Source organism: Notothenia rossii (genome assembly GCF_949606895.1).
Source record: "Notothenia rossii genome assembly, chromosome: 4".
In the NCBI taxonomy this organism is placed as follows: Eukaryota; Metazoa; Chordata; class Actinopteri; order Perciformes; family Nototheniidae; genus Notothenia; species Notothenia rossii.
Window position 1 is genome coordinate 46382518 of NC_136902.1, and position 26550 is coordinate 46409067.

Below are 26550 nucleotides of genomic sequence, written 5' to 3' on the forward strand. Positions count from 1 at the left end.
CTCTGGTTAAAGTCACAAATGACATTCTAATAGCCTCTGACAAGGGACTTGTATCTATTCTTGTCTTGCTCGATCTTAGTGCTGCATTTGATACTATCGACCATGATATCCTATTGCAAAGACTAGAGCACTTAGTTGGCATACAGGGAACTGCTTTAGGCTGGTTTAGGTCCTATCTATCTGAACGCTCTCAGTTTGTACGTGTCAACGATGAATCTTCCATGCAAACCAAAGTTAGCCATGGAGTGCCACAGGGCTCAGTGCTTGGACCTATTTTGTTCACCCTATATATGCTTCCGTTAGGCAATATTATAAGGAATCATTCTGTAAACTTTCATTGTTATGCGGATGATACTCAACTATATTTATCAATCAAGCCTGATGAAATTAATCATCTAAATAAAATTCAAGACTGCCTCAAGGACTTAAAAACGTGGATGACCTTAAATTTTTTGATGTTAAACACGACCAAAACTGAAGTTATTGTACTTGGCCCGAAGAATCTACGAAACAAATTATCTAAAGATATACTAACTATGGATGGCATTAATTTGGCCTCCAGTGAGACTGTAAGGAATCTTGGGGTTATATTTGATCAGGATTTATCCTTTAACGCCCAAATAAAATCAATTTCAAGGACCGCCTACTTCCATCTACGTAACATTGCAAAAATCAGGCATATCTTGCCTCAAAACGATGCACAGAAACTAGTCCATGCATTTGTTACTTCAAGGCTGGATTATTGTAACTCCTTATTATCAGGCTGTACCAAGAAGTCAGTCAAGTCGCTTCAGCTGATTCAAAATGCTGCAGCTCGTGTACTAACCAGAGTTAGGAAAAGGGACCACATTACTCCTGTTCTGGCTGCCTTACACTGGCTCCCTATAGAACACAGGATAGAATTAAAAATTCTTCTTCTCGCCTACAAAGCCCTTAATGGGCAGGCGCCGTCTTACCTTAAAGAACTCATTATACCCTATTGTCCTACTAGGGCGTTGCGTTCCAAGAATGCAGCGTTGTTGGTTGTTCCTAGAGTCTCTAAAAGTACAATGGGAGCCAGAGCCTTTTCTTATCAAGCTCCACTTTTGTGGAATCAGCTTCCAGTTTGTGTTCGGACGGCAGACACCCTATCCGTTTTTAAGAGTGCGCTTAAGACCTTCCTTTTTGATAAAGCTTATAGTTAGAGCTGATTAGATTCAGCCCCTAGTTTTGCTGATATAGGCTTAGTTTGTCGGGGGACATCTTACTTCTTCCTTCTCTCTGTCTATACCTGTGTACTCTCATGTTCCGATTAACCCAGCTTCCCCAAATTTATTTCTTTTTGGTGTCTATATACGCCGGGATCCGGAGTCATGGATGATCCTGCGGTCCTGTGTCATGGATTGCGAGTCCTGGATCTTGAGTCGTGGCTGTGGTCCTGGATCATAAGTCCTGGATGGATATACTCATGGATTCATCTTCCTATTATACACACATGCATTTCCAAACATTTGGACTACCTATGTTGCAAATGTATTTTCTTTTCAATTTATAAACGGCATCTATTGCACGTCTGTCCGTCCTGGGAGAGGGATCCCTCCTCTGTTGCTCTCCCTGAGGTTTCTCCCATTTTTCCCTTTAAACTGTGGGTTTTCTCTGGAAGTTTTTCCTTGTACGATGTGAGGGTCTAAGGACAGAGGGTGTCGTATTGTCATACTGATATTCTGTACAAACTGTGAAGTCCACTGAGACAAATGTAACATTTGTGATATTGGGCTATATAAATAAACATTGATTGATTGATTGATTGAAAATCTCCGGTTTTCTTAAATTTCTGATCGGATTGGAAAAAACTTCCGAATTTGTATTGACCGCCGTTCAAGTGACAGCGTTGTTTTCCCCCAGAAGTGGGCGGAGCCCTTATTTTTGCCCGGAAGTGATGCATTTGTTACTCTCATCTATTGTGCACTTGTACGCTCAGGGTGCAATGGTATTATAACAAAATATTGTATGAGCAAAGAAACAGTGTTCAAATTCTGCTTTTACAAATTATTTTGGTTGTGCTTACCTTGCAAAGTAATGTTATAAGTGTCAAAGGAATGTTTTTAATGTAAATATTAAGGATAATATTGTAGCGTGTCCAAGTTAATAGTTATTTCAGTTATCAGATGTGCACAGTTTTAGTATTTGTAAAGTTATTTAGGCAATGTTGTTGGTGGGAGTTAGGGAGAGACCACCCCTTCCAGGTGTGTGTGTGTGCGTTTTCCGGTGTGTGTGGAGGGAGTACGAGACGGTAGGAGTTGTGTTCGTGTGTGGGGAAAAGTAGTAATGAGTGTTATACTATTGATTGGTTCTGTAAGGCGTGGCTGTGGCCGTCAATACCAGAAAATAAAGAGAACGTTTTCGACATTGAAATCTGGAGTGATCTGTGATCTTGAATAGCGGTGAATGCTACAATATGAACATGCTCGTGCTTGGCCCACTGGTATTGTTTGTTCATTTATTTTGAAAATTAACGAGCAACGCCGTGCTGTCATATAGCAACTGCTAAGCTACTGCAGCAAAAGATCCTGGCGCCGCCCATGACTGCTACGAGAGTGTATGACAGCTTCCGGTATTGGGCATTCTGGCTACGGCTAAATCTCTCTAAAAAGATCAAATGTCACTTATTGTGCATCAATCTTGAAACAAGGTACTTATTGTATGTTATAGTTTTGATTCCTAAAGCTTTTAGTCTACTATCCCATCATTCAAGGGTGGTTTTCACTTTAAGTAATGTTTTTTTTTTTGGACGGACACTATAATTTACATTTTTTTACTATGTTCAATCTGAATTTACTTTAAAATAAAAAAAATCTATATTGATTCTGACACTTCTACAGCCAACTCACAGGTGTATCATTGCTTTGAAAAAAAAGATTATTAATTTACCCCTTTTACGCAGCGTCCACACGGCGGCGTGCGTTGAAGCTTGCCGGTGAGCTTGTCTGAAACTTGACCAACAACCAATCACATGAATCTCCCGCCCCGGACACACAAGCACGCGGTTTGATTGGCTAGAGCTTGTACTGGCATATGATTTGATTGGCTGACGCTTCCGCCGAATCTTCAAAAGTTGAACATTGCTCAACTTTTGAAGCGAGCAATGCGAGCAAAGCGAAGCAATGCTCCCACAACGCAGTTCGGCAAAGCGTGACGTCACCCCATTCTAAGTGAATGGGCAGAAGCGTTGAAGCTTCAACGCACGCCGCCGCGTGGACGGGCCGTTAGAAGTGAAGATATAGTCATTTGTTCTGGGCATGTCATTTTCGAGCCTGAAGCCTGAAAAACAGGCTCGGGGCTTAACAGGTTAAACATATTAATCAATCAAATATTATGCAAGACAAGATACACAAAAACGGTGGTGATGTAGAGAGTGACCTTCATTATGGGACATGAGTGCGTACAGATGAGAGGGATTGATGGGGGTGGGCTCAAGGCCATTTGAGCCAGTCAGAGAGCTAGGCATGGTGCCTGTTATCCTGTTCATTTCAGTGGGGGGGGGGGGGGAATGCTTGAAAGTGCTTTCCTTCTGAGGTATCACACCTGCTGCAATGATTCACCGCCTCATATATTCATCTCCTCAGATTCCAGCTAGCTACTGCTTAATTAGAATTAACGAAATCCTAAACTTTCTGCTTTCTGATTATATATATCAAAGCTTTGGATTTAAAGAACGTTTATGATGTGATGGTTGATTTTGTGTGAATAATAATGTTGGTATGTTTCATTTTGCCAGTTGATACTCTATGGTGTAATTTCTCTGCTTGATTTCCTCTGTGTCCTCCCTCCTCTTCTCATCTCCACACCGTCTGTTATTTGAACAATAAAATGACTTAACCTCTTAAGCCCGAGGGTCCCCCCAGTGGACCCCCCCCCACTGTTTTTTTACGAGACTATTTCTCAGGGCTTCTTAACATTTATGAAACTATATATGTTCCATACCCTTTTAACGATAAGAAACTCAGCTAACTAACAATGTGAACCATTTGTAGCTAAAAGAAACACAAGAGTAATACCAAGCCTTTGAATTAGCATGGAGCAAAAACATGCTAACTAATGCTAACAGACTTTTGCACAACACTCAGCAATGCCCTTATTACTATTGTCACTGCACAAACAAGATATCCGATTAAAGCTGAGACTCCACAGATTCCACACATGTAATGTCATCACTGTAGGACCCCGAATTGTGGAGCTATCAGCCAGAAAAGAGAAAGTAAACAACATCCGGTTTCAAAAATATTACAATAATTACGTCTTACCTTTTTTTTTTTGTGATCAAAAGTTGTGTTCACCGGAAGAAAAAAAGCCGCTCAAGGTTAATCCAATGTCTTTGTGTCAAGTAGAAATGTTTACTGATAATCCACCATCATATTTAGGGCAATATACCGGGTATAAAGTTTTGCCGTCCAGGCTTGTACTTTCAGATGTGCTTTGTTTGCTTCTCTATTACGTCCACAATGGTAATGTTTACGTGGATTTGGGAACTGCTCATCGATTCTATTGGATGTAATGGTGAAGAAAAAGGTGTAAATCACCCAAATCGACCAATGGGTTCCAGAGACATGGTCCTGCGTAAAGTATGAAGAATGCCAGCTGGCGTAAGCACTTTACGCAGCAGACTTTACTTATTGTTTACTACCGTGAGGAAGCAGGAATTGCAGGACCCAGAGCGCACGGAGCACAGAGCGGACAGCAGATAACGGAATTGCAGTTTTATTGCTGATAGATTATCAGAACATTTCAAAGGGGACACAGCCACATTAACCTATGGATTAACAAAATCATCGTTGTTATCGTTTTAATGCCATTGAAGACCAGTTTAGACCAGACAAAGATGAAGGTAAGCCATGTTAGCATTGTGTAGCTACCTAGCGCCACTTGTTTTGATTTACGTTTTTGTTGATAACGTTGCGAGTTTGTATCTTTCAGTGTTGAGGTGGGCACCGTTAGATTCTGTGTCTTTACGATCATAAACGATGTGTTGGATGTGCAGCTGGGATAAGTAATAAGGGAGCTAGGAGTGATTTGCGGTGCAGTAATAGGTTAGCATGTTTCGCTCGGGGCTAATCCAGAGGCTCACTGTTAGCATTGTGGGGAGGATAACTGTATGATAACTGTATGTTTTTTTTTTTTTTTTTTTTCACAACAGTTGTATTTGGATTGAATGAATACCTATAGTGATAATTCAAAGTAATAAAATGATTTTTACATTGAAAAAGGTAAAATGGAACTGATGGTTCCCAAATTACCCAGAGTGAGTCCGCCTGTACTTTATTTTTCTAAACCTCTCTAAAAAGGTCAAATCTCACTTGTTTTGCATCAATCTTGATACAGGGTACTTATTATATGTTATAGTTTGGATTCCTAAAGCTTTTAGTCTACTACCCCATCATTCAAGGTTGGTTTTCACTATAAGTAATGGGTTTTCTTTAGGCGGACATTATAATTTACATGTTTTTACTATGTTCCATCTGAATTTACTTTAAAATAAAAATATCTATTTAGATTCTGACACTTCTACATTCAACTCACATATGTAACCTTGCTTTGAGAGAAAGGATTATTAATTTACCTCTTTTAGAAGTGAATATATAGTCTTTGCCGTGTTAGTGGTATTTTGGAGCCTGAAACCTGAAAAACAGGCTCAGGGTTTAAGAGATTAATGGCTTGCATTGCGATGGCAGAGCGGTGTTTGGCGATGTGAGTTGATGTGAACAAATCCTACTTTGCCTCATAAATCATTTGGGAGCATTTCAGGTGGGCGAATCTTCCAATCTCATGTTAAGTGAATGTGATTCTGAAAAAGGGCCAGTCGATGTTCAGCCTCTTCCCCTGTTCTCTCTTTCCTCTCATTTACTCTTTGACCCCCTCGCCTGTCATTTAAAATGTAGCTCTTCTCTGCCATCCTGTCCTCCATCTCCAATCATCCTCCTCCTCATCGCAACTCCATGAGACCATCGCCGGAGGTTTCTGTATCTCGGCAACATTCTGCCGGCTTCCTCCTCTTCATCTCTTTCCTCGCCTCTCATCCTGTCTTGTTTGGTTTCATTGTTCCTACCAAAACCGTCAAACCTCCCTCCCTCCCTCCTTCCCTCTCTGCTCTCTGTCCTCTGTCACCTCCTGTCAGCTGAGCGAAGGAATGCCGGGAGGGGCCCGCAGATAAAAAAAGATGCTCAACACCGAGCAAAGGATTGAAATGGAGGATACAGTTATAAAGAGAGGAGGGAAGGTGGAAGGAGGTTCCTCGGAAAAATAAAATATTGTAACAGACAGCGACAAAGGAAATTCAAATATGTAAGGGCTAGACAGAGAGCAACACCAAAATAGGTGATGAAGGACGAACCAACAAGAGAAAGATGGGTTTAATAGTTTTTGAATAAGGAAATCGTATTCAGGCCATCACATTGGTTTCTCATACAGCATCTCTGTATAGTATGTGTATTCACTCTCTGTCCTAAACGGCCTGTTGGAGCTCCCCCCCCCCCCCCCTCCCTGTGAGCCCAGTGTGCTCTGATTGGTCGGGATTTTGCGAGGCTCGCCGCTGCGAGGAGCGAACAGTTTTCCGGGTCGGCGATACAGCGAGACACAGCGAAACTCATCCTGAGCACACACAAACACTCACAGCCGAAGTAAAAACAATAAGTGTGGCTTGATATTGAGTAAGAAAAAGGTTTATAACGCTGTTAGAATGGGTCTGCAATCCCAACTCGTCTATTTCCAGCGTTCAGGGAGCTCTATGCAAGTCAATGGGGACTCCCTGTTAGTTAGCCAAGGGATCCTGGTGTGTGAGGTGCTCCGCGGATTTGTCCATTTGGGCCAATACGGTCATTTGTTGTTGATTTGGGTGTTCACACGTCACAGAACCCAGGAAGAAAACAATGGAAAATGAGAAATCTCCAACGAGGCGTTTTGGGGCAGCATAGGCAGGTATTTTCTGTGTTAGAGTTTTACTCACTTCAGGGTGTACTTTGAGGGGTTTTGACTCTGCAGACCGTTTACATGCAGAAAAAGCTTCATAACACACAAGGGGACGGGTAATAACCAGAAAAGCATGACATGGGCCCTTTAACATATAAAATGACATCAAACATTTCCATTATTACTCATAGCTTTGGGCTAGCAGCAGGAGGAAGGCCACAGTCCAGCTGTTCCTCACAACCTGGCCCTCATATAGCTCTTAGTGTTGTCGGATTGCCAGTGCATGGACTGAGTGATTGCACATATTAATAAGTGTGTTAAAGGCTAGACAAATACAATTATAACGATAACACTTCATGGAGCATTTATTAAAATCATCAGTGCAGGTCACTGGCAGGCACACTAAGGCGGGGCCATACAGGCAAAACAAAGGATATGTTGATGCACTAGCTTAGACTGCTTCATAACATGTCATCTTTCAAAGGAAAAGCTCACATCCAGGCGGTTATTTTTTTGCAATATGTCTATTTGCATCTGTAGATTGTTCCTAAATTAGAGCAATAGTTAATGCATCATTACCTCGGATAGTTTGATGGTAATATCTACATCTACTTATTTACCCTATTCAACTCCGAGAACTAGCAGGAGCATAAGAGAGATAACAGAGAATGAGGGAGAATGAAGAATGCAAGAGGTCTACAGATTCATTTCAGACAGTTTGAAACGCGAGGGCCGTGATTGGTACGTGATCTGCCCTCGCTCAAGGGAAAACCTCCAGCTTGACTTGAGACCGCCCCCGTGATAGATAAATGTAATTATAATGAAGCCAGCTGCAATGGATCATTGATCCACCAGGGGGTGCAGTGGGGTTCCACACTGGAGCTCATGTGAAATAAAGTCAGATACAGTACGCTGGATGTACAGCGGAACTTTGTTAAGATCCATATGTCACGGATATCATACTCTGTGCTAAATAAGAGACAAGTAATAATTTACAAAACATCACCATGTTGTTATTTAACAAAATAATGTTGTTGAGTAAAAAAAACGAACGGGAGGAAATGCAGCCCGGATCGATTTTTAATCCTAATTTAATCATCATCTTCACCACGATTATTTATGTTTATCTTCGCCGAATTGACATGAAATCACTGACACATATGAATATACTGTATTCAACTTCATTAAAACGTTATTAACGTGCCTAAACTCAGTAATTTACTAAAAATATTTATATTTTAACGGAGCCTCGTCAGCAAATCAGGATCCCAACGCGCAGCGGAGGGATTTTGGTCTGCATGACGGGTGTTATTTTCCCCATAAGGAACAAGTCGCTGCAAATTATCCCGCTTATTACATGGCCACATTCTCAACAAAGTAACGACATGACTCCCAATATTAATTGAAATGCTTTTATGGATTTAGAAAATGTTTTTATTGATTTAAAAAATAGTTGTATGTATTGATTTAAATTGACATGCATCCGCTAAGAAAAATAGTCCGTTGTTACCGTTTTTTAAACAGTGTGAATGAAACGGCAGCTCTCTCCCCCCTCCCTCCCCGATCTTTCTTCTCCAGCAGTTAAATCAACTGTAGGTTACTCTGAGTGACCATAGACTGTATGTGACAAGCTTACAGTTCGTGACGTAACACCATAAAAGCTGGTGGGTTGAAAGCAATACAGGAGGTAAAAATAACTAGAATAATTGTGATTTATTTATTGTGGCTTTTATTTTTTTAGGTATAAAATATTATGTAATTCAGGCTTATAGTTCATCCTTCTCTAAAAGCCTTCAACAATGACAATATTCATATTCATTTAATAAATCCATTGTCAAAAATAGCCTACTGTAAGTTAAGAAATCATTCCAATATGTACATCTTCCGATGTAACAACGATAACATTATAAATAGTAACATAGCTGAACATGGTATTGCACATTTAGCTTTGACTGTTACTGACCTGAGATGTTTTTATTACATGAATTAAGGTGACTGAGGCTTTGGGATGCAAACTCATCTGTATGAAAAAGGTGACAAGGATCCGAGCCCCCGGCTCCCCCACCCCACGGAATATCGCCTTTAAAATGAGGAATAACAGAGGATTTCAGCAGTCAGAACAACTAAAGCAGCAGTGTTAATAATAACAGAAACGCCAAAGAGTCACATCTAATAGAAATATATAAAAGCATTTATTTTAATTGTGTAGCAGTCAGTTTATAATTTTGGCAGCACTGTTGAGCATTTTGAAAATGTATTTTCATGCCTCTGTGCAAGGCTTAGTCTTTCTATCTTTATAGCCACATGGTGTAAAGTAACTAAGTTCATAAACTCAACAAGTACTATACTTGGGCACAATTTTGAGATACTTGTACTTTATTTAAGTATTTCAATGTTTTGCTACTTTGTTCTTCTACTCCACTACAGTTCAGAGGTACATGGTGTACTTCTACTCCCGTACATGTATTTAATACCTTTAGTTACTTTACAGATGTGGATGAATGATGTGAAATATAATCAAGTGTTAAATCAGACTTTAGTTCCACCTGGAGTAAATCCACAAGCAGTATACAAAGTACAGTACAGTATACAAAGTCAATCAAACTAGCTGCACCTTTACCAGCTTTGAGAACACTTTCATGATCAATCATTATAAAACATATCATATATATTATTCTGAAATGGACCAATCTGCACAATGATTACTTTTACTGTCGCTACTTTCACGATATTTTGATGAGAATACTTTTCTACTTTCACTTGAGGAACATTTTGAATGCAGGACTTTTACTGTAACAGAGTATTCCTACACTCTGGTACTTCTACTTTTACTCAAGTACAAGATCTGAGTACTTCTACTTTTACTCAAGTACAAGACCTGAGTACTTCTACTTTTACTCAAGTACAAGACCTGAGTACTTCTACTTTTACTCTACAAGATCTGTGTGCTTCTACTTTTACTCAAGTACAAGACCTGAGTGCTTCTACTTTTACTCAAGTACAAGATCTGAGTACTTCTACTTTTATTCTAGTACAACATCTGAGTGCTTCTACTTTTACTCATGTACAATATATATATATATATATATATATACTTATACCACCTCTGTTTATAGCCTATGAAAAAAACTATTAGAAATAGAAGGCTAAAGCTAACGTTAGCAGATTGTGACAACTGGGTGTCCGCGGGGTCTTAAAAAGTATTAAAAGTTGATAAATAAATTTAGCGAAAATTAAGGCTATTAAAAAGTATTAAAAAGTATTAAACGGCATTTTCCAAGGTATTAAGAAGTCCCGCAGCAACGACAACATGAAACACCCTTTAATTTACTGAAACGACATGTCGGGAAACCCCCTCAAGGCGACCCCATGCATAGCGCGCTTGCTGCTTCTTATTTTAAGTTTCGTTGCCTTGCTCCGCTTTGTGGGGGGGTCCCAAGGTGGGTCGACCGGCATACGCAACGCTCTGGGGGTCCAACGGCTCCGTGTGTAAGCCCTATATCAGGGCTATTCAACTACACATTCAGTTGGGCCAGATTTTATAACTACAAAATTCAGCTGGGCCAGACATTCAGCAGCCTGTAAAAAGCGGGTAGTGACACATTTTAAACCAACACATATTACTGCGATGAAAAACATGCAATTTTTATTCATTGTTCATCTAACAAAGGTACGTCAAAAAGTGCATAAAAACACAACAAATTAGCATTAATTTAACAGAATCTGAAAAAAAGTGCACAGTTGTAGCATTACATGTGTTTGCTTTAGAAGTCAAATAGTCAGGTTATGTTTTTTGAACCAGGCACATCACAAAGTGCATTTACTGAATACAATAATAGCAGTCTTAATACATTTCCTGACATACAAAAAAAACAGCTAAAGAGCTCCAATGCAACACAAAGAGGTAGTACTGTAGCAATACTATTTTTTCACTTTTCAAGTAATAACAAAAAAATTATACGTTTTGGTCACATTTGACCCAGACACATTACAAAGTGCATTTAAATGAATACAGAAATAACTGTCAAACCCTTCAGTGCACAAACCCATAACAAGGGATACGGGTAACTATATGAATGAATACTACACAACACGTCTACTATAGTAAACTAGGTGCTACTATCACCTCATTTGTGATTTGTCATCGCTGACTTTCGCAATGGGAGAAGGGACATTTTTAGTTTTGAACAAGAGCAGTGATTTTTGGCTCATAGTATGTCAATGCAATCCTAAGACATTGGGGAAGAGTGTTGTCAGTCAGGGAGCAGCGAGTGCTACTTTTGATTGAGTTCATGTGTGAAAAGCTTGATTCACATGTATATGTTGATCCAAACATACTGAGCACACAGATCGCTACTTTCTGAACGTTAGGGAACTGCTGTTTTTTGACATCACTCCAAAACTTCGCTGGCCCGTTAGTGCGCTGCATGTCAATAAGTTCCAGTATATATTTCCCCTTGTCGATGCAGGAGACCACTTCCTTTGCTCTGGTTGATACGTCCCCCTCTATTGCAACAGTGAAGGGGTCTCTGGCAAAGCCCATCATCACCTCTGTGGGCACAGCAAGTCCATCCAATCGACCGGCAAAGTTCTCTTTCAACCTCGCAATTAAATCTGTCACCACATCCGTGATTTGTGCCGGAGATGTGATGTGTTTGGGGAGCGTCGGAAAATGCAGCATCTGACCAGGGCTCAAGTCGGTCGCGAAAAGGTCCAGCTTGACTTGGATGTGCTCCACAAGATCAATCACCGTTTTGTCTCTGTTTACGCTTCAGAGTTGAGAGAGACATGTTTTAGAGTTGCTATCATAGGACCACCGTTACTAGCACGACTTGATGCACTTTCAAAAAACATGCTGCGTTGTGGTTTGGTGGTTTCTATGCAACGTGGAGTGTTGCGTTCATGGTCTGTACTAGTGTAGGAATTTGGCTACGGGAGGCTGGGCCACTCGGGAGTTGGTTCTGGGCCGCATCTGGCCCGCGGGCCGCCAGTTGAATAGGCCTGCCCTATATGATCATTTTCTGATAACGATGAAATAGCCCGCCTCACTCTCCCCACGTCTCCAGCTGCTGCTGGGCTGTCAGAAGAGGGGGAGGAAAAGAGAGGCAGGCACCGTTTATTAATTATTATTATACAGAGAACAGAGTCGTTATCAATTTGTTTTAAAGCTCAATAAATAACAAGGAAGACCTCTGATCGGCACTTTTCTAATTTTGTACGGAAGATTTAAACTTTAACAGACATGTTGAACGGCGGAAATTTTTTTTTAACTGGAACTCTGCCGCACGGTTCCCTCGTCCCTTGGAAGAGGCCAAGAGGTGGGTGTTTTTCATCTGCTGGTGGACTACCTGAGAGATATACAGCAGGAGAACACGCCATCCACCGCGGAGAATAAACAGAAGGGCAAGCATGGCAACCATGCTCCGGGGTCTTCTTCGCTGCTTTTGGTGTATTGTGTGGCGGCAGCAGCGCCACTTACAGGCCTGGCATATGTACTACAGCGTTTCCAGCATTTCCAGCGGTCTAGTGTGAACGGACACATTAATGAATCGAATGCGTGTGAACGGAATACTTTTTTGCGTTTGCGAATGCGTTTTACCGTATGCATACTCGTGGGCCAAACTATATCCGGTCACAGAGATCTGCTATTTTAAAGTAAAGTCAACACATATAGACCCTAAATATAGTCTATATTAAGAACGAGAAAAGTCTTAACATATATATTGTTTTTTGTAAACATATGACAAATGTGTAAGGGTGATGACGTCAGAGCATCGTCCTATTTGCCAGGGCTTAGCCCCGGACAGCCCCAGCCCAATTTAACCCCTGGGTATTTGTGAGGGAGCTCCTATATGGCATTACTCCGCTGAAACTCACCAAAGTTTAATATATTTCATAGTTCAAAGTTTTGTAAATGTTTTTGTTTATTGGTCAAATACTGGTTTCTAATGGTTTCTGAGGAGTTCCGACAGGGAGCTCTGCTCTGAACACCGGAACGGCCCGTTCTAACAGCTGTTCACCAGCGGTCCAGTCTGTGCCACAGTGACTCCGGACGCACAGTTAATATTAACGAACGCACCCGTAGGTGATGTAGCTGCTGAAGCTAGACCATCATCTCGGAGCAGCAGAGCCTTATTATACATCCATGAGCAGAGCCGACAGGCAGGAAGACTCGAGCACACGGCTCGCACTTCATTATAATATATAAAAAAAGAACACCATGCGTGTCACGATGGCACATAACAGCTCACGGCCGCAGATTACTCCGGGTCCCAGACCCCCCCATACCCCAAAAATATTTTTATTGCAGATCTACATGAAATGACATGAAATCACTGACAAATATGAATATACTGTATTCAACTTCATTAAAACGTTATTAACGTGCCTAAACTCAGTAATTCACAAAAAATATTTATATTTTAATGGAGCCTCGTCGGCAGATCAGGATCCCAAAGCGTAGCGGAGGGATCTTGATCTTGAAAAATAGTCCGTTGTTACCTTTTTTTAAACAGTCTGAATGAAACGGCAGCTCTCAGCTGTGTATTTACACAACTAATAGCCCATCAACCACAGCTCTCCCCCCCTCCCCCCTGATCTTTCTTCTCCAGCAGCTACATTAACTGTAGGTTACTCTGAGTGACAAGCTTACAGTAGACACAACACTGTCATTGCAAGTGACCCTCAGTTTGTTGACTTTTATGTTCAACTGCTAAATTCGTTACTGATAAAAAAGGGCTTCTACTGTACCTAATTACCATAACACTAGAACCGCCAGAGGTTTTTGTATAGGCCTACCTAAAACCGTCAAATCCCGCTATTAGAATGCAATTTTTAACCACATAGGGTGCTACATAACACACTTTCAGGAAAAGTCACGGACTGGGAGACTTTAATATTTTATTGAAAAAAAGTTAAATTGCACACACACATCACACAAATTGACCCGATTGGTGGTTCTAGTGTTAAATAAACTCACTAATTAATTAAACCAGTTCAATAAGCATTATTCTTATTCTTATCATTCTTTATGAGCGCTGAAATAGTCTTAAAATCAGATCTGTTTTTTAAATGAAATCTGACGGCAGGCAGTTAGCTCTGATCACATATGATAAATGCGCCACACCTAATCGCTGGCCATTCAGCCACAGAGCTCCCTCTATACCAGGGGTTCTCAACGTTTTGATGAGTGAGGGCCAATTTAGGTACCCAATATTGGATTGAGGGCCGCCCAAGAAAAAACGGAACACAAAATTCCAAAACAAATCTTTTCTTTATTGCACACACACACACACACACACACACACACACACACACACACACACACACACACACACACACACACACACACACACACACACACACACAGAGTATTGCGCTGGAGTTAGTGATATGCTGTGGATTTCCTGTCTTATCAGCAGGGCCCTGTTTCAGAACCAATTCCAGCTACTCAAGCACCACAGGATAGTCTCTGCAAGACAAATACAGAGAGACAGAGAGGGGGGAGGGAGAGAAAGAGACTTTTAAAATAGAAGCTTACCAAAGACCACAATAACACAGTATTCATCATCATCATTGTTATTATTATTGTTGTTGTATTTGTAACACAAATCGGCTATTATTGCCTGTCACCAACATACCTTTTCCTACTTTGAATGGGATTTATGGTGCTGTCGTCTGTTGGCTACTATTCCTTTGATGTCCGGTTCCATCTCCGTTGTTGCTATACGAAGGACAGCATGTAGATGGGCATCCGTCAGCCTGGATCTCAGCTGGGATTTGTTGATGGCCATGGTGGAGAAGGTTTTCTCACAAATGTATGTGCTTCCGAACAGAGAGGCCATTCTGATGGCATGTTGGCGAAGTGCAGGGTACGTAGATGGGGAAAGTCCTTTGTAGAACTCGATGAGATTCTTGTCTCGATATGCTGCTCTGGCCTCAGAGCTCTCCTGCAGGTCGATGAGCTCGAACTGCATTTCTGCAGGCTCTTCTTCGGGTGCACATGTGAAGGGATCTTGGAATAGGTTGAATGACTTCTCGTGGTCACTGAAGTCCGAGAAGCGGTGGTGGAATTCCTCTTGGAGTTTTTCCATGAGGTTGTGGTTCTTGTCTGAACACAGGTGATGTAAAACGTCACATTCACCTGCGAGCACCTTGCAGGCGGGGAAATGGGTTAGATCCCCCTCTCTGAGCTGTCCCTGCACTAGTTGAAGTTTTCGCTGGAAAGCTTTGACGCTTTCAAACAATGTGGAAATGAGCTTCCCATGGCCCTGCAGCTTCACATTGAGATCGCTGAGAAAGGTGTTCAGGTCAACAAGGAACGCTAGGTCACAAAGCCATTCAGTGTCACTTAACTGTGGCAGATCTTGTCCTTTTGATTGCATGAACTCGGCGATTTCTTTCCTCAAATTAAAAAAACGCTTCAGTGTGGCACCTCTGCTCAGCCACCTGACAGCAGTGAAGTATATGACATCACCAAATTCAGCCTCTGATTGCACCAAAAAAGTTTTGAATTGACGGTGATTCAGACCTCTGGACTTTATGAAATTCACTGTCTTGACAACAATGTCCATGACATGTTTCATTTCAAGCGTATGAGCAGCAAGGGCTTCTTGGTGAATTATGCAGTGATATTTGATTAGGTTCTCACCTCCGTTATTGGCCACTTTGTCGCTGAGCAAAGAGACAGCGCCCGCCTTTCTCCCGACCATGGCTGGCGCTCCATCTGTTGTGACACCGACCATGGATGTCAGCTCCACATTGTATGCATCGAGACTACGACACACAGCATCACAAATGTCGATTCCCCTTGTTCTGTCTTTGATACTCTCCATGCTTAGCAGTTCCTCGCCTATTTCAAAGTCCTCCGTGACCGTTCGAATGAAAATCAGCAGTTGTGCAGTATCAGAAATGTCTGTACTCTCATCCAGTGCTATAGAAAAGGACCCCTTGCCTAGGCCTTCCACACGTAGTCCCAATTGCTCTTTGAGATCATTGGCCAGATCTTCGATTCGTCGTGTCACTGTGTCATTCGATAAACTTATGTCACGGAACTTTGACTTTTGTTCAGGGCATACAATGTCAGCCACTTTCAAAATGCAGTCTCGCACGAATTCTCCATCACTGAACGGCTTGCTCCGCCTGGCAATTTCGTGAGCTACCACATAGCTAGCCTGTGTTACAGCTTCACCGGATTTTGCTAGATTTGTGAAAACTGACTGCTGGGCAGTTAAACCTCTTTGAAGTTGTTCAAGTTTAGTTCTGCGCTCCTTGCCCATGAACTTGTCATACATTTTATGATTGGTATCATAATGGCGTTTTATGTTATACTCCTTGAGCATTGCATTCACCTGCTTGCAGATGAGGCATATCACTTTATCCGACCCCTGAGGTAAAACGAAGTAAGCGTTGCTCCATTTCTCCTGGAACTTCCTTTTCTCCTCACTGACAAAACGTTTTTTACGCGACGGCCCTGGCTCCTCCATCTCGCTTACACAACGAAAACTTCCAACAAATTTTGTTTCCGCTGTTCACGTGAACACTTTGCCACCTTTGGGACGTGCATCCAATCAGGGAGTGAGTTTGGGGATGCTCGCGCTGGGGGTATTCAGTGGAAATAACAGTGTGCCTGAGTGTGGACGTTGGGAGAGACAGCTTGTTGTTTTATTATTGTATAACCAGACTTTTGTGTGCGTTCATATACTTAACCACACACGCAAACACACACACTCTTTCTCTGCCGTTACATAGCAGACACTACTTTATCTGTCAAGTTGTCTCCGATGCCAGCACAACTTCCTGTCAAACACGTTATCTCGCCTTCAAAATAAAAGCATGCAAACGGAACTGGAAGTTAACCTAAATTAAATCCAAAATACACATACAACTACAACGAAGGCAACAAAAACAATGCAACATCTCCTTCAGTCTCAGAGGACACAAAGTTGGGTTATCTACAGACAGTGACTAGCTAAAATCGCTAGCTAACTCCCGTTTCTGATAACTTACAACAGATTTTCCGCTTAACTGCAACTCGCGAGATTTGCGAGATTCAGGTTTCCAAATAAGGAGTGAGAGTGACGCGTAGAAGAACCGGAAGCTGCGCTAGCCTCCGGTGGCTACCATAATGCTATCATTTAGTTTCTCCGATTTTTGCACAAAAATGGATTGATGGACCATCAATAAATAAGCCATGCCTGCTTCATGTATGGAAGAGGACCAGCGCCTCAAGAAAGCAATCATATCATCAGGTGTGGTCTCTAACATTTATAAATTATTATCTAGGGCTGCCCCGAATACCTATTCTCCTGTCCAACTGTCCTGGGAGCATATCTTGAATATCTCTCTGTCTGCTTTGCAATGGAACTCCATTTGGCAGTCAGCTATGTTCTCTTCTAAATGTGTAAGATTCAGGATCATACAGTTCAAAATTCTCAATAGAGCTTACATCACCCCTGTTACAAAATCCAAGACGGACAATAAACACAGAGATTTATGCTGGCATGATTGTGGCAAGCGAGGTACATTGTTGCACCTACTCTGGGAATGCCCAGCGGTAAAAAAAACTTTGGTCAGAAGTAATATCCTTATTGTCTGAATCTTTAAAAGTTAATTTCCCTACATGTCCCATTGCATGTCTACTGGGTCTCAAGCCAGATGGCAATCCTGCAAGGACTACCGATCGGCTCTGGACATTGGCCTGTTTAGCCACAAAAAGACTCATCCTATTAAACTGGAAGGAACGCAAACCAGCCTGCCTTACTAGGGACTCATGGCTGAGGGAGTATCTGGACCTACTGAACATGGAGCGTGCAGCTTCTCTGCTGGGGGATTTTGAGGGGAGACAGGAGGATTGCGGTTCACTGTCCGCAGCTCTCCTATCCAACCCTGTCAATATGGCATCTCCTGTGTAATGTATAATGTATTGTGTATGTAATGTCCTGTGTATGTCACAATCAGCTGTCTTAGGAAGTCATCCTTGCATCCACCCCCCCCCCCCCCCCCCCCCTCCCCCATTATGTTTTGTTTAGTTGTTTGTTGTTACATGTTTTGATGTAAGGTTTGTTATCTGGAGCAATGTCTGTTAAAAAAAAAAAAAGAAAAAATAAATTACTGTACTTGGGGTTTAACAGGTTAACTATCGCGGGCCGCCAGAAACATTTCCGAGGGCCGCCATTGGCCCGCGGGCCGCACTTTGAGAACCCCTGCTCTATACAAATCAAACTGTAGACGGTGTGAAAGCACCTATTGTTTTAAATAATGGTCGGAATGTGACCTGTGAGCCTTCTGAATTAACGTGGGACAGCACATTCTAAACAAAAATGTTCAATCAATAAAGTAACATCTTATCTTATCTTAATACTATCTTCATATTAATAATAATAATAAATCATACAGTATGTGTCCGAAAGGGAGCAGGAGGAAGCAAACACAAAAATATACAAAATATATACTGCATATTAAAGCAAACGATTGTAAAGGTAAAAGTATGAGCATAACAAATAAAGAAGTGTAATGTAAACATTTACATTATTAGGGTCTGAGACCTAGGTCGGCGAAGACCCTATTGAAATCGGTCGCGCAGCGACCGATAAACCTGCGAAACACACACAAAACAGGGAAAACGACCGGCAAAAGCACAGAAAAGGTTCGGAAATCATGACGGGTGATAGGTCGCGTGAGCCCAGTCAGGGCTCTATGCCAATTATGGGATGCCAATATGCCAATTATGGGATGTCATCGTATGCCGTTTCCATGGCAACGCATCCCTCGCCATACAACTCTATGTTGTCGTAATTCAATGGAAAATCGTCCAAACGCCACCAGACTTCATATGATGGGTGATGGTCAGGCCCTAAACAGCTCTATGCCAATTATGGGATGTCATCATTTGCCGTTTCCATGGCAACGCATCCCCCTCCATAAAACCCAATGTTGTCTTAACTCAATGGAAAATGGTCCAAACGGCACCAGACTTCAGATCACAGTTAATGGTCCGGCCCTCAACACCTCAATGTGACAATAGTGACTTTTCCTCAAAAGCTGTTGCCATGGCAACGCATCCCTCACCAAAATACCCGATGTTCTGTTAACTCAATGGAAAATCGTCCAAACGGCACCAGACTTCATATAATCGGTGACGGTCAGGCCCTGAACAGCTCTAACTCCATTATGGGGTGTCATCATATGCCGTTGCCATGGCGACAGATCCCTCACCATGAAACACGGTGTTGTTTTAACTCAATGGAAAATCGTCCAAACGGCAACAGACTTCAGATGATGGCTAATGGTCCGGCCCTCAACAGCTCTACGCCAATTATGCGATGTCATCATATGCCGTTTCCATGGCAACGCATCCCTCGCCAAAAAACACAATGTTGTCGTAATTCAATGGAAAATCGTCCAAACGGCACCAGACTTCAGATCACAGTTAATGGTCCGGCCCTCAACACCTCACTGTGAAAATAGTGAGTTTTCCTCAAAAGCTGTTGCCATGGCAACGCATCCCTCGCCGTTAAGCACGATATTGCTAAAACTCCTGTTTAAAAGTTCAAAAAGTGTTCAAATTTAACATGTGTGCTAACGGTCAACCCCTCGAGACATATATGTGTCAGTTTTGAGATTTCGTCAAATGTCGTTGCTATGGTAACTAAATGGTCGCCGTGAAACACGGTTCTCTCATAACTCCAGTTAACTTGCTCCAAACGGCCCAAAACTTCACAGGTTTGATAACGATGCAGCCCTCAACACATCTAGGCGTATTATGGGGTGTCATCAAATTCCGTTGCCATGGCGACAGATCACTCCCCATCAAACACAATGTTTGTGATACTGCTGTAACTCCTGTGTACGTTGTCCGATCGGCCTGAAACTTCCCACGTTTGCCAACGGCCGAGTCCTCGAGACATCTGCCTGACGTCGACGTGCGGACAACAGCCTGCGGAGTGTCGAAGACCCGCTCAACGCTGCTCGCAGCTTTAATTATTATTATAATTATTTAATATATAAAGACTATATTTTATTGAATTAAAAGATTAGATATACTTTAGTATAGTATCTAAAATATTGATGTGTTCAAATGCTCTTCAAAACACAACTGAAAGTCCATGAAACTTGTCTTTCTGTATTTGTGAATGAAGCGCCATCTCCTGGTTAAAACCTGAAATAGAAAATCTGGCAACGCCCTCTTGGAAAATAGTGGGAGGGCTTAACATTCCTCGATACTGGTCTTAGGCAGGTCGTAGGCAGGAAGCTGTAAGCTGGAGTCTGAAATGAAGTGCTACATCTGTAAATGTTAAGATAAGAAGATAAATAAGGAGAGGGGTCTGCCTGGAGGCCTCCACTCTCAGGACAGGAAGTGACAAACATGGTTTTTTTCCTGCCCCCGAAGTATAGTCATCTTTATGTTTACGTTATTATTATTCAAAGATAAATAAGGAAGTGTGTGTTAGATGGCAGAGAGGTTTCAGCTCAGATTATTAAATCAAAGAGGCTTAATGTTTCTTTTATATTATTTCACTATAGCTATGTGGATGCTGTCAAGGTCCAATGTTGACCAAATTAATCAATAGCCGGTGTAACTCAAACACAAGATGTCTTTATTTACCATTGGTAACATCTGCTCTGTGAAAGACTGCTCATATTACCCAGAGAGCCTAGGGGCTGAATGGGACAGCTACCGGGGGAGACTGAGGAAGCCTGGAGAAATATCCAGCCTCTGTTTGCAATCTCTACATTATTGTACCGCTCTCCAGGAAACAGGACATGTGGTTCGTGCAGACTTTAAGCCGGTCTCTTGGGGGATTCTCCTGACACGTTTACAGTGCATTCACATCACTTGTTCTTAGGGCTGTTTGTGACACGGCCTGATGTTGTTTATGGACAAGTCTTCCTGTTTCACACTGACCAAAAATATATGCACAACAAAGAGAAAAGCAGACTTTTCTGGTCGGAAGGAGACACACTAATAAACATTAAGAAGTGACTTGAAAATGACTTTAATATAAACAGCCTTTTGGATATGTTCAAAGAGCTCAAAGCGGCAAAGCTTATTTTTAAGAAGGCTGTCTAATGGTCGATACCTGTGAGAAACTTTCAAAAAAAGAGTTTGCCACAAAGATGCAAAGCATCACAAGCAGCGCTGCTGTTCTACTTTAACATATTTAGTTCTGAAATTGTAGTCTTTAAAAACTGAATGTCTCCTTCTGGGGATCAATACAATTCCATCTTCTTCTTCATTTACATGTATATATATTTAACCTTGCTCACACATCTACATATATGTATATACCCCAGATCTGAGATTAAGTCATTTTATTAATTTATTATTTATATTCATACTATTACTACAGGTTTAGCTTATTTTATTTATATTCTTATCAGCCTTGTGTTTATTCTCATGTGAACTATCTGTGTTTCTGTCTTATTCTGTTGATGCTTTAACACCTGCATTGCCGTACAGGGATAAATCATTCCCATTTTTGAAAGCCAAAGGACTTTAACAATAAATTAAATCATCAAAACAACTGGCTTATGTTTTTCTGTTGAATAACTAATCAATAAGTGGGCTAATCTTTAGCTCAGCATCATTCACTGGTATGAGTGCTGACTCAGCAGAATGCTCCTGTGGGGCTCCTGGAGGAGAGGAGGCGAGGTGATGTGTCACTGAGCTCCGCTGGAGTGTGAGATGCAGGGGGGGTGGGGGGAGAAGGGGGAGGATCAGAAAGAGCAGAGGGATACCAATAAGTAGACGGATTTGGAAATGCCTGCAAGCCTGGATTTATTCTATGTATCTGACTCGGGACACAATTAGAATGAACTCACATCCTCCTGAAGTCATGCTCTCCTGTCAGGCTGAAAGCCCACAACAACAGATTCACATCCTAATTATATTGCTGTTGTCTTTTCTTTTGTTATCCTCCTCTCTATTTGTTTTATTTATATATCTGTATTCATAGTATCCTAGTGTAGCCTTAGTTTAGTTCTTATATTCTATGTTCACCCTCTGCAGTGGACCAGCTGGGCTGAAGCAGCAATGCACAAGAAAAAAGCCCAAAATGTGCTTGTTATTCTCACAGTTATTATATGTAACCTTTAAGTGCTGACATCATGAATATGTCATGGTGTTAGCTTGAGGCAAAACACAGGAATGACTGGTGGCAAACAGGAATCCCTCAGAGTAGAAGACTGAAGTTAGACATTACAAATGTAACCCTTCTTTTGGTTGGGTGCCAGAGTTGAGGAAATCCAGCAAGCTACTATATTAACAAAGACATGTTGAGATGGAGATGAAGGTTGCATATAGCCGAAACATAAGCGTTGCTAATGTGTTCAGAGAACTATGTGAAAAACATGTCACAGCTTCATGTGGTAGAAGTATAATTAGAATCAGCTTTCTCATTGCCAATGTTTAGAACTGTGGTTTTCCAACTCAACTCTTCCACGTGAAATCTCTGAACACCTACTGGTCAGAGAGCTTTTATATTGAAGCAGTCAGTATGTTGTTGGGTTGCTGGATGGCAGAGGAGGAAACGCAAGGGTCATCTATTTCCTCTGTACGAGTTTCCTTTGAATACTTCACCTTGAATAGTGCCTGTCCTCTAACACGCCCTCCCCTCTGATAGTCTCACTGTGGACTGTGTGTGATGTGATGCTCACACCGAGTCCTCCCTGGAGCAAAACTGTGTCTCAGTCCACAGTAACTCAGTCAGTTAATGGAAGATAATTGGTTTTAAAATTAAATAAATGGTAAACACTTCAACAACATTGTGTGACCGATGTATTTATGCGACCGCGGTATAAATCAGGGTCTAATGGAGAGGGGGAAACAGCCAACCATATGGCATATTAAGCAAATACGAGAAGCAATGTCGTCTTAATGTGTCTGCTCCCTGAGTCTTCAGCTGGTGTGGCCATGTTTCAGTAACATGTTTTGCATGTAAAAGTGACACACTATATTTGTTACCAAGAAAGAACTTTGCGCTCCTTGAATTTCTCTTACCTCGCCTCTACCCTGTGACTCGCTGGTGAGTAGCAGTAGCTTCTTTCAGGCCTGTGAGCTGTATTCACTGAGCGTCCCTGACCCCATGACCTCTGACAGGAAGTGAACCCTCCCATGACCCTCTGCTCCGGCCTGCTGAGGCTTCTGGCTCTGCAGGAAGTTGGACTCTAATCAGAGACTGAAGTTTAGAGATGTCTTGCTTGGTCTTGTTTATATGTATCAATGGATGTCCTGTTAAAACATTTTCAATCAGCTTTGAGAAATGAGGGGTATTCTTATGTGTACTTCCAAACAGGCACATTTAGTTGTATTTGCATTATGTTTTCTCCCTGCTGGCAGCTGAAGAGAGTGACTAAGTGACTCATAGAGGGTCTGATGCTGCACTCACTTTGTTTTTATGTAAGCAGTAATGACTGATCAGGATAGAAAACTGTGCTATTTCTAAAAGTCATAGCCCTTAAACTCTTCACGAAGCAGATTGCTTTCGCCCGATGCATCCTGGCTTCCATACCATAATTATGTGTATCTGGACACCACGGGCATTGTGGGTAATTGATCTAATGGCCATCATGGTGCTCAGTGGACCTCTACGTTGCTACAGCCGCAAGGCTATGCTGGAGCTACAATGCGATCGGCCTCCTACGAATACACCAAGCCACCTGTGTTCTTCGTTATTGGATGACATCCCTCGGGAGCTGCTTAGACACATCAGGAAAAGATACGAGGAAGGAGGGGAGGCGTTCGGAATCGCCTACGGCGGAGATTCAGCCGGCCACCACTTCCATCCATCATTCTCACAAACCTGCGCTCATTGAGCAACAAAGTGGACACACTAAGGATATACACAAGGTACTGTCATGAATTTCGTGAGGCCTCTTTACTATGTTTCACGGAAAGTTGGCTACAATCTACGATGCCTGAATCGCTCTTTGAAGTACCCGGATTCACCCTTGTCCGAGCAGACAGGGATGCGAACTCGGGGAAAACCAGAGGAGGCGGTATTTGTGTGTATATTAATGATCTGTGGTGCCGATCATACTCAATAAAATGTAAAACCTGTGATCCCAACGTAGAAATTATTGGCATGACGTTAAGACCCTTCTATCTGCCTAGAGAATTCGGGTGTATTTTACTGTTTGTTGTTTACGTGCCTCCCAGCGGCAGAGCGTCACTGGGGGCCGGCTCCATCGCTGACTGTGTTCACGAGCTGCAACTCAGCCACCCCGATGCACCGGCAATAGTGCTCGGGGACATGAACCAATGTCGCCTAGAGACTGTGTTACCTGGGTTCCAACAGTATGTTAAGGATCACACCAGAAAAGACAATATCCTGGACAAATGTTTCGTAAATGTTAAAGGAGCCTATGTGACTAAATGTAGACCACCAATACTGAACTCCGATCATACTGTTGTGAATATGATACCAGTGTATAAGACCAAACTGAAGAGAAGTAAACCGGAAAAGAAAGTAATAAGGACATAGACAAATGAAAGTAGGGAACAGTTGAAAGCCTGTTTTGATTGGACAGATTGGGACACTTTTCAGGAAGGTTCACTAGATGAAATAACTACTGTTACCAATGGGCCATCTAAGCTAATTTACAGATGGCCCAGAGCCCAATAGAGATTGCCCTGAAAAATGCACGCGGATGAAATGACGCACAAAGGGTTTGGGGGGCCCCCCCTAGAAAATGTAGATTTTTGCAGCTCTTAGATGCTGTCTGGTGCATTCTCTAGACTAAATTATAAGATGAACCACCACAATATTATATTGTACAATTTCAATTTTATTCTTCATTTCACTTGTTTGTTCTTGTTTGTGTTTGCTCATTTGCATGCCCTGCATAGCTATAAGAAATACTTAAGTTGTTGGTCAAGACATTTTCCATCTGATGAAGGCAAATGCCTTCCCAGATGTAAAAAAGTAGAAAACATTACATTCAGTTATAACTGCCAAAACAAACATTATTTACACTATTATGGCCCCTGTTAAAAATGTTTGTAATGTTATCTACACTGTAAGTTGGTTGAACTAATGTCTCCTCATCCGGAAGCTGACCGAGCAGACCTGAGCAGCAGTCGAGAGGAGCCGAGCGCATCCGCGAAGCACACAAAATGGCGACGTCAGAGTTCCCGTTAGCCGGCAAATCTAAATCTCTTCGGTCAAAATGTCCGGTCAAAATAATTTCCCTTTAGCGCAATACCGCTTCAGTTGCGCCACTTATGTGACAGACAAGAATAGTGAATTCTAATGTCTAACACTTAATGTGGAGAAATAGATGTCCTGTATGGGTTGATTGTGCGTTGATCTGTTGGTAATGCCTCTGGGTTCTGGTGGGCATGTAAACAAATGCATAATGCTGCGCTATACTTTGTGGCCTCACCCAGTTGCATAGCGACGCTTATTGTTTTGGTGTCTTTTAATAAGCAGGTAGTCCTATCATTAGCTAGAACTAGCTAGATCTGATCGATATGGACATAAACACGAGTGAAGTCTAATCTGACGGTAGAGAGAGATCAGCTGCTGTCGGCACGCAGCTCTGCATGATCACATGCAGCGGTGAGCGGACAAAACACACACTTCAGGTTAGAATATCACACGTAGCTATTTTAATTACCTCTCAAACTACCTAAACTAGTTATAGATATGTTTAGTTTTACTGTCGGGTCACTCATTACTGGATCCGCGAGCTGCATGATACTGGCATAATAGATTGCCCGATCGGGCAACCAGCAGGTGAGGCTTCATTGCCCGAGCTAAATACTAGATGGCCCCGGGCCATCGGGCAGTCGTTAATGTCGAGCCCTGCAATGACTATAGCAACTTCTGTGTAGAACTAGTTGTTCCCACCAAAGAAATACAAATCTATCCAAATAATATATCTTATGTGACAAAGGACATTAAAACCGTTATAAATACCAGGAAAATATATTTCAAAAACAAAGACTATGCAGCACTTAAACAGACAGAGAAAGAACTGAAAGTCAAATTGAGGGAATCAAGACTGGCACACAGAGAGCTTTTGGAAAATGCTTTTAAAGCCAAAAACCCCCAAAAGGTATGGGACATGATGAAAACCATGACATGAATGTCATCCTCAGCTAAACCTATTGTGACGAACAATGAATTTTGTTTTGCTAACGAACTAAACACGTTCTTTACCCGTTTTGAGTCACTGGATAATTCTGCAAAGTACACTGAAATGACAAAATTACCATCAGTGTCGAAGAGGTCAGAAAAACATTTCAGTGCACCAACACCAAGAAAGCGGCTGGGCCAGATGGGTGCAGCGGTTTTCTGTTGAAAAACTTTGCTACTGAGCTGGCTCCAGTGTGGCAACCCATCTTTCAGGCTTCTATTGACACGCACACCATCCCTCTGTCATGGAAAACTTCACACATCAAACCGCTGCCCAAAATTCCATGCCCAAAAGAACATAAGGACTACAGACCAATAGCCCTCACCTCAGTGATTATGAAATCGCTAGAAAGAATTCTGCTCCGATTTCTTATCAGTACAACACAAGACAAACTGGATCCATACCAATTTGCCTATAAACAAGGGTGCGGCACGGAAGATGCTGTGGCCACTCTGGTTCACACCATCA

At 42.0% G+C, this 26550-nt stretch overlaps 2 protein-coding genes across 2 annotated transcripts in view; one reads left to right on the plus strand and one right to left on the minus strand.

Annotated features, from left to right (window-relative positions):
- Positions 1 to 26550, plus strand: part of LOC307035191 (leucine-rich repeat and fibronectin type III domain-containing protein 1-like protein) — a 429933-nt gene that overhangs the window by 65297 nt on the left and 338086 nt on the right. The gene's annotated exons all lie outside the window — the stretch shown is intronic.
- LOC307035205 (general transcription factor II-I repeat domain-containing protein 2A-like) lies at positions 14197 to 18863 on the minus strand. Its single transcript, XM_079674273.1, has 2 exons — positions 14583 to 18863; positions 14197 to 14413 (listed from the first exon to the last, which is right to left on the minus strand). The coding sequence occupies exon 1, from the start codon at positions 16425 to 16427 to the stop codon at positions 14589 to 14591; it is 1839 nt and encodes a 612-aa protein (XP_079530399.1). The 5' UTR covers positions 16428 to 18863; the 3' UTR covers positions 14197 to 14413; positions 14583 to 14588.